The sequence below is a fragment of the Pseudocercospora fijiensis genome (genome assembly GCF_000340215.1).
Source record: "Pseudocercospora fijiensis CIRAD86 unplaced genomic scaffold MYCFIscaffold_2, whole genome shotgun sequence".
NCBI lineage: Eukaryota > Fungi > Ascomycota > Dothideomycetes > Mycosphaerellales > Mycosphaerellaceae > Pseudocercospora > Pseudocercospora fijiensis.
In genome coordinates, this window is record NW_006921533.1 from 6,170,925 (window position 1) to 6,179,095 (window position 8,171).

Here is an 8,171-nt window from a genome sequence, read left to right on the forward strand (position 1 = left end):
CCTCACCGGTATTTGACGAAATCACGTGTGATCGTGGATTATTCTGCCAGCCGTACGCGTCTTGGATAAAAGTTCAGTGTTTGCAGAGTCGCCCGGGGCCGAGGACGAGAGCATCGGAAGCTCGACTTCACCCCACTTCGACTTCCACTTGTGCCGCCTAATACCTGCGACCAACAAGGCACCGTTCGGTTATGGTAGCAATTGCAACGATTGCCGCACCAAAGCAGAATGGTCCCGGGTAGTGAACAAGGAAACTGTAAAGCGGGACCGCATAGCTCCTCGACTCAGGCCATCTCTGTCAGTTGCTGGTGCAGTGCACAAGGTAAAAGTAAGCTATTTTACTTTCTCTTCCTCCTGTCATCTTTAGTATTGCTACACTTCAACATTCCTCTCCATCCAAGCTCAAGAAACAGCAAACATACCTCAGCAAACCAACCCATCACCATGCCCGGCCGCCTCCAAGACCGCATAGCCATCATAACCGGCTCCTCCTCCGGCATAGGCCGAGCAACAGCCTTCGCCATGTCATCCGAAGGCGCAAAAATCGTCTGTTCCGACCTGCAAGAAGGCAGTTGGCGCACCGACTCACCCCCCGAAGACGAAATGAATGGCCCAACACACGAAAGAATCAACTCCCGCGGCGGCAAAGCGATTTTCGTAAAAACAGACGTCACAGATCCCGATCAAATGCAAGCTTTGATCAAAACTGCCGTGCAGGAGTTTGGGAGGTTGGATATCATGGTAAATTCCCCAATCCCAAACACCAAAATCAAGAGATTTATTTATTTTTTTTCTTTCCCTAAACACATATACTAAAAAAAAAACACACACACACACAGGTCAACAACGCCGGCTTCGCCCTCGAATCCCGCACTCCAGCACCCATCTGGGAAACCCCCATCGAAACCTACCAGCAAACAATAAACGCCAACGTCCACGGAGTCTTTTACGGCACGAAATTCGCCTCCGCGCAAATGATCACCCAAACCCCGCTGGCAAGCGGCGATAGAGGCTGGATATTAAACGCCGCGTCAGTCTACGGCCTCGTGGGGACGGCTTCCGCACCGGCATACTGTACATCGAAAGGTGCCGTGGCGAATTTGACGCGAGCGGCGGCGTTGGATTGTGCGCCGTGGAGGGTGCATGTGAATGCGGTGAATCCCGGGTATGTGGCGACGCATATGACGGATGTGATTTTTGGGGATGAGGGGGTGAGGGGGCAGGTGGAGGCTTTGCATCCGTTTCGCGGCATGGGGAGGCCGGAGGATGTTGCGAAGGCGTATGTGTTTTTGGCGAGTGATGATGCGCAGTGGATGACGGGGGTGAATATGCCTGTGGATGGAGGGTTTTTGGCGAGGTGATGAAGGTATTGAAGGAAGAAGCACGGCGATGGAAAAGGCTTTCTTCTGAAGAAAGATTACTACTATTCGTTTGATGATTTTTTGTTTGCTGTACATGACATGACGTCCTCTTCTCACTTTTTTTCCTTTTCCACACACACACACACACACACACACACACACTAACAATAGTAGCCGCAGTTCATCTCTGGTTGATGTAGTCATTTGCATTACTGATGAGCAGTTTTCGTTTGCGCCTTTCAAACCACCTTTCCCCTTCCCATATATCCCACTCCAGTAAATGCGATCATCTCAGATTCCACAAAAGTCAAATCATGCAAGTACGTTCGTGATAAACGCCGCCACTCTTGCTTGCTAGACAAGACAATGCAATTATAGTTGTCCACTGAGAATGGCCTCAGTCGCGCTGCCAATGTACTGGCGTTTGGCATCCATGCTGACACCGAACCTCCTCTCCAATTCTGCCTTGATGCTCTTCTTCGTAACACTCATGAGATCCGCAGTGCTGAGGATCTGTCGGATCTCGGCCAGGATGGCATCATCACTAGGGAGATCCGCCATGTCGATATCAGTTGCAGAGAGCGCCCGTGGCATGCCCTTGCCCATGCCCATGCCATTATCAGAGTATGCCAGCGACATGCGCGATGCATTGGAATACATCTGTGGCACAGTGAGTTGGCTCATATGATGCGTGGCCTGCTGGTAACCATATTCAGACGCAGCAGGATGCCAGCTCTTGGTAGCATAGCTGATGCCAGAGATCTCGGAGCGAGTGTCGTCCCGTTGTGTCTGTGCATCCCATAGCTCGGCCTGGTACTCTTCCCACTTCTTCTTGGGAATGCTGTCTGGGTCGAACTTGCCTTCGTCGCTAACAATGACCTGCTTTCCTTTCTCGCCAGTGACCATACGTGTGTTACCCCAAGAGAAGTCGTCCATGTGCCAGAACGCAATAAGTGGCAGAAAGAAGGAGAAGACTGGGGTAGCAAGCATGTAGATGATCATCCAGCCCACCATTTCCCATTTGCGGCGCAAGATGAAAATGATCGCTTGGAGACCGTAGATGGCACCCAGGAGAATGAAAGCGGTGATCGGAACAGTACTTGGGTTTCTCGCCACCTCCACAATCAGATAGATAATGTAGCCGACGATGACCGGCTGGACAATGGTCGAGAGCAGATCCAGGAAAACGACGAATCTCATACTGAAACAGCAGAAACCGCAGAGTTGTGAGAGCGGGATGACCTCGATCAAGTTGTGCACGGTAGAGTTGATCCATCGTCGACGTTGCGACATGAACACAGCCCAGCTGTCAGGTGCGATCGTCCAGGCATGAGCACGCATGATATACTTCGTCTTGTACTTGGAGTGGTACTTCATAAGCAGAGTCGTCAGATATCTGTCCTCTCCAAGGTGCAGAAGGTTCTTCATGTGGAGTGTGTCGACGCGAACTTCGGAGTAGTCATTCACGATCTCGCGAGAGACGAAGAGTGGCTTTCCAGTTTCCGCAGCACGGATTCGGTACATCGAGAAACAACCTGGCAGACAAGTTACGGATCCGAAGAGAGATTCGAAGGCCTTGGTGAGATTGTGTGAAATGTAGTATTCGTAGACTTGCATCATGGTGATCATGGATGCCTTCGCGTTGGTAAGTGCTGTCTCACCGCAGACAGCGATGAGCTTGGTGTCGTTCACAAACGCCGAGACGAAGCGCGTCGCTGAATCGGGAGCCACGACTGTATCTGCATCGATTTGCAGCAAGAATTCGTAGAAGGTCGGATTCACTCCGATCACGTTCCGAATCTGATGGTGCATCTCCAGCTCGAGCGGCGTCATGGGCATGTTGTAGTGGACACGGTTCAGGAAGCGCATCAGAATCATCTGGGAGTCGCGCTTGCCTCGGTTACCAGGTCTTGATACCTCAGACGGCTTGCCAACCTTGACGATGACAATGAATGGCACGATATGGCCTTGCGCTTCGTAAAGTCCGGAGTAGACCTTGCCCATATTGTGTTGCTTGAGACCCTCTCCAAGAGACTCAAAGCTGAGCGGCTCGGGGTCGATGGTCTCAGGAACGCCCAGAATGTCGAGAACGATGCGAGGTGTGGGGCGGTCGTTGCCCTGACCGATGATCATGCCATCGCAAACGACGAAGAGTAGTTTGCGCTTATCATCGTACCGCATTCGAGCTGCAGAATCTATTGCACGTCGAAGCGAGTCTTCGTCTTCCGTGTAGGCCGGGACCGTGCAGATAATAAACTTGTCGAGGTTTTCGGGCACATTCTTCTTTCCGAATTGCAGGGCAGCCAAAAACTTGAAGCATATCACAGATACCAGTAGCAGCGAAATTGCAAGCAAGATGTACTTGGCGAACTGGCACTGCGGACTGCTTCGAGTGTCCACGTTGCCCACGTAGAAGAGATTATCCATGCACGTCTGCATACGTGCTCGGAGACCCGCATCCAGCTTCAAGGCCTCCCAGTACTTTGTGACGTCTTGTCCGGATCGCTGCTGGAACAGATCGACCACCGTGTCATCCATGAAGTTCGAGTTGGGCGGAGTGCTGGGTCTGTCGACGCCTGGAGGATACTGGGGAGCTCGGCCGCCCGCTATGTAGTCGGTGAAATCATAGACGCGACCATTGATGTGGGCTACGTAGTTCGACTTGTCCGCCAGGGTCTTCAGGTACTGAGGAGAGTAGCCGACATTGCCCTTCCAATAGTGGCCTTGGAGGAAGATCATCTGCTCGATAAACCAAGCCGGTCGAGAATCATTTGTAGCCCATCGGAAGTCATGGTACTGCGCATTGTTGTCCGTGGCACTAATCGCATTTGTGGAACCGCTGTAGTTGTATGTCACGTAGCTTAGCTGCACGGCGGGATCGATACCAGATTCGTTGCGGCCCTGACACATGGCAGATACCTGTACAGGAAAGAGATTGGTCGAATCTGTTCCGGCGTATTTCTTGAGAGCGGAGGCCGGTACGATCGAAGGGTAGTGAGTGGGTATGAAAGCGCTGAGGTCGAAGACAACCCCACGGATAGCAATGTAGGCCGTCTTGCCATTTTTGCCGTTATACGACGAGAGCTCTTCCAGACTGTAGACGTGCTGTGTGGGGCAGATGATCCGAGGAAAGCCAACCATGAAGAAGACCACAAATGCACAAGAGAGCCAAATGATCAGATTGATGGCCAGCTTTTCTCTCCAGGCCATACGGACATCCTTTCTAGGCATACGACCGATATACCTGATAGCGAAATCGGGGACCCACCAAGTGAGAACGTACACGAGGATCAGCCATCTGACACGGCTGCCAGATAGTGGCTTCTCTTCGATCGCGGCAGCCTTGATTTCGTTCCCTTTCTCGAGCATTTGGGACCGGGTTTCGAGGTTGCGGAACATGTCGCCTTCACGGAAAGCTGAAGCACCAGCCTCACTCTTAGCATCGAGGTCTCTGCTTCCAAAATATCCAGCGGCCTTGTCGTCGAGGTATCCCGATCCTGGAGTCTGCAAAAGCTGAACTTTTGAGTCGCCAAATGCTCTCTTCGCATCAATTGGCGTCAGCATACCAGAATTACCGTATCCATCATCGCCGAGTGGAACTGGAATTTCTCCTAGCTCAGGAGCACTTGTGATCTGTCGCCAGCATCGCTCGCTCAGGAACACACCTGTGCTTCCGACCCTGGCTTCATTACTTGGCCAGTTCTTGTCATCCAATATCATCTCGGATTTCTCCCTCTCGGTGCCCACGACAGATACTTCGCCCTCGGCAGTACCGAGGAATTCACCGAAAGGCATAAATATGCTGAAGTCGGCATTCTTGAGTCGCTGGCAAATTTCAGCGATTCCAAGAGTCTGAATCTGGGTGCGGACGCATTTGCTGTCGAATTGGTTTGCGATACGTCTGTCATTCGGCTTCAAACAGAAGAAGAAATACGAGTTGGTGTTGGATGCGGTGAGTGATTTGGTGATGTTCTCCAAGGATGAGAGGAATTGCGCGGCGGCTCCTTGCTGCGCATCGAGGCCAGGTTTGGGGAGACGAGAAAAGCTCTTCGTTCCCTCGTCGCTGCTCTTGTCTGCGTCGTCATCGAAGACACCGCGCTGCGGTCTTTGAGGGCGTCCGCCTTTTCGCTTTGCCATGCTGGGCATGCGAGATGGTTTCGATGCCACTGAAGCCTGGGTTACGGCGTTGCGGTCCCTTGGATGCACGACCTTGTTGAGCGCTTCCTGACCGAAAAGCTCGGCTACGAAGGGACTCGTCGAGGAGTTAACAAGGTTCATCAGGTCGCCCGAGATGACTTCGCCATTCTCCTCGAGAAGGCCTCCGACGGGGTACTCCACTTCACCAGCAAAGTGCTTCACGGTGAAGCCCGCTGAAGCATTGGGGGTTGCGAAGTTGTTGCCAGGCAGGGTAATAGTCGAGCTTCCGACCTCAATGGCTGGGTTCTTCCCTTCGAAACGCTTGCGCAGCGACTCCAGCAGCTGCAGATCTGTCCGACCGCGTCTCATTTGATCATCCAGTATACTGAGCAAACCGTTGCCGGACTTGAGCAGACCCTTGACGGCATCTACATTATCAAAGTAGCTTGTGGCTGGAACTTGCACTTCTTCCGTCTCCAAGAGATCGGCTTTCCGTTCGAAGAAGCTTTGCAGACAGAAGTTGTACAAGGATTCGTTGGCCGCATTGTTGAGCAGCTGATCAAGCACGCTGCCCGTAGAAGAGGTCTGCGCGAAACCTGGGAAGTCCACGATGGCAATCGTGTTGGCAACCGACTCCTCGATCGCGCAGGTCTTCTGGTTTATTTTCTCCATGACAAGAGCAACCAGAAGACTGTACAGCGTTCGGGCAAGCTCGTCGGCGTTTTCGCGGGCGCCCTTCGGATCCAACATGATTGTGACACGTTCGCGGTGAAGAATCTTGGTGCGGTATCCCAGTGACTGTTCAAGCACCTTGTCGCTGACTCCCAAGAAGGCCGCGACTGCAGCCAAAGTTTCCTTGTTCTTGACCACTGTAATCTCCTCGCCACCTTCTGCGCCGTAGCCGCCACTCTCATCGGGAGCTGGTGTGGTTGCCTGAGATGTCATGAACTCGAGCTGACCAATGTGCAAGATGGCGGCCAGAATCTCGCAAAGATGTGCAATCTCCTCCCTAGGGAATTCAAGCTTCCTCAGTGCGGTCTTGAAGTGCTGGAATCCCTCGGCATCATTGATGCCGACCTTCAGCTGGGATGGATGACCCAGATAGCGCCATCGCTTCGCGCTGCTTCCCATGGAGGTTCTGTTGGCCACTCCAGAATGAGATCCCAGCTCTAGGCCGAGGTGCTCCTTCTCTGCTGGCGAAGTACCGGCAAGGAGGTAGTACAGGACGTGGAAATTTCGCTCGCCGGGGGGAACGGAGGCCACACGGCTTCGTTCCAGTCTGTGATCCAGCACTTTGCCGCCAATAAGCGTGGGGTGTAATGAGGACGTGGTGTCATACTGCAGTTCGAAGAACAAGCCAGCCTTTGATGCAGTTGGTGTTGTGACCGACTTGGTAGTGGTGAGGGTGTCGAAGACGAAGGCGGCGAAAGACAGCTTCTTGGATAAGGGAGTGGAGGAATATTGGAGGAGGGACGAGAGCAGGTGGGACCTTATTGTGGTCTTGCCTGTGCCAGACTCGCCACTGCGCGCGCGCGAATCACGTTAGCATTCAAGCGATATTCATGTATACTCGGCGAGACTCACAGGAAGACAGCAGCCTGGTTTTCTTGCCTACTTCCCAGTCTCGTCCACATTCGGCTCGCAAGCTCTTCTGCAGCGCCCATAGCGCTTCCCTCCTTTCCGCCATTTGGACCCTTGGCAGATGATGTGTATGTATTCACGGAGATGTAGCCTTGCGACGATAAGGTGGTAATGGGTAGATGGCTGTGAAAGCGCGATGCAATGTGAGATGTGATATTGGTATCGCTCATGGAATGGGCAGGCAAGCCGGCCAGATTCTGCTGATTAGTGGGCGCGGAGGCCATACTGTGTATTTTAGTCGGCCAGGCGGCCTCCTGGAGCGGTGGGAGCAGCGCAGAGTGCGGGTAGCGAGGATAACGAGGGTCGGGTGGCTCGCGAGGCAGAGGCGTGAAGTGAAGCAGGCAGTGGCAGTGGCAGTCGCGATCGATCGAAATGAAAGCAGGAGTGCGAGTGCGAGAAGTCACGAGGCAAATGGAGAGATTGGACGTTTCGCTAAGCGGTCGAGCGCTGGTACCACGGTTGAGGCGCTCGTGCCGTATTTCCAAGGCAGGCTATTCAGGCAGCGAACGATGGTATAACGACTGACAAAAGGACAAGGTGGAGAAGCAAGAGCGAGAGCAAGAGCAAGAGCAAGAGCAAGAGCAAGAGCAAGAGCAAGAGCAAGAGCAAGAGCAAGAGCAAGACCGGGCAGAATGGCTGGCGGGCGCGGCGCTGGCGTGAAGGCTGAGGTGCAATGCAATCCCTGCACGCGCCACCTGTCTGTACCTGTACCTGACTACCTGTGCCTACTCATTCTTACATCGAAAATGGCGTCTCGCTGGTAATAATAGTGCTTTTATTAGTGCTGGCACACCCAAATTCACTGGGAGCATCTGACATAATGCCGTGTAGACCCAAGCGTCTATCGTACTCGCTCGCGCTTAGGCCCTATCTACTTATAATAGGTTATAGCGTAAACTAAGAGATTATAATAACCTTATAAGCGGCTTAGATTATAGCGACTTATAATCGGTTATCTATAAGACAGTGCTAGGTATTAAGATCTATATAATAAGCCTCCGGCTCGGTAGCTATACTCTACCTCTTTATAGT

General features: G+C 52.7%; 2 protein-coding genes across 2 annotated transcripts; one reads left to right on the forward strand and one right to left on the reverse strand.

Moving 5' to 3' along the window:
• Window positions 1-405: 405 nt before the first annotated feature.
• On the reverse strand, window positions 406-7,363 carry MYCFIDRAFT_49517 (glycosyltransferase family 2 protein; the record flags this gene model as incomplete). Its single annotated transcript, XM_007924355.1, has 2 exons — window positions 406-7,020; window positions 7,083-7,363. The coding sequence occupies 2 exons, from the start codon at window positions 7,361-7,363 to the stop codon at window positions 1,734-1,736; spliced, it is 5,568 nt and encodes a 1,855-aa protein (XP_007922546.1). The 3' UTR covers window positions 406-1,733.
• Window positions 445-1,361, forward strand: MYCFIDRAFT_131935 (uncharacterized protein; the record flags this gene model as incomplete). The annotated part of the gene is made up of 2 exons (XM_007925669.1): window positions 445-741; window positions 840-1,361. The coding sequence occupies 2 exons, from the start codon at window positions 445-447 to the stop codon at window positions 1,359-1,361; spliced, it is 819 nt and encodes a 272-aa protein (XP_007923860.1).
• Window positions 7,364-8,171: the final 808 nt, after the last annotated feature.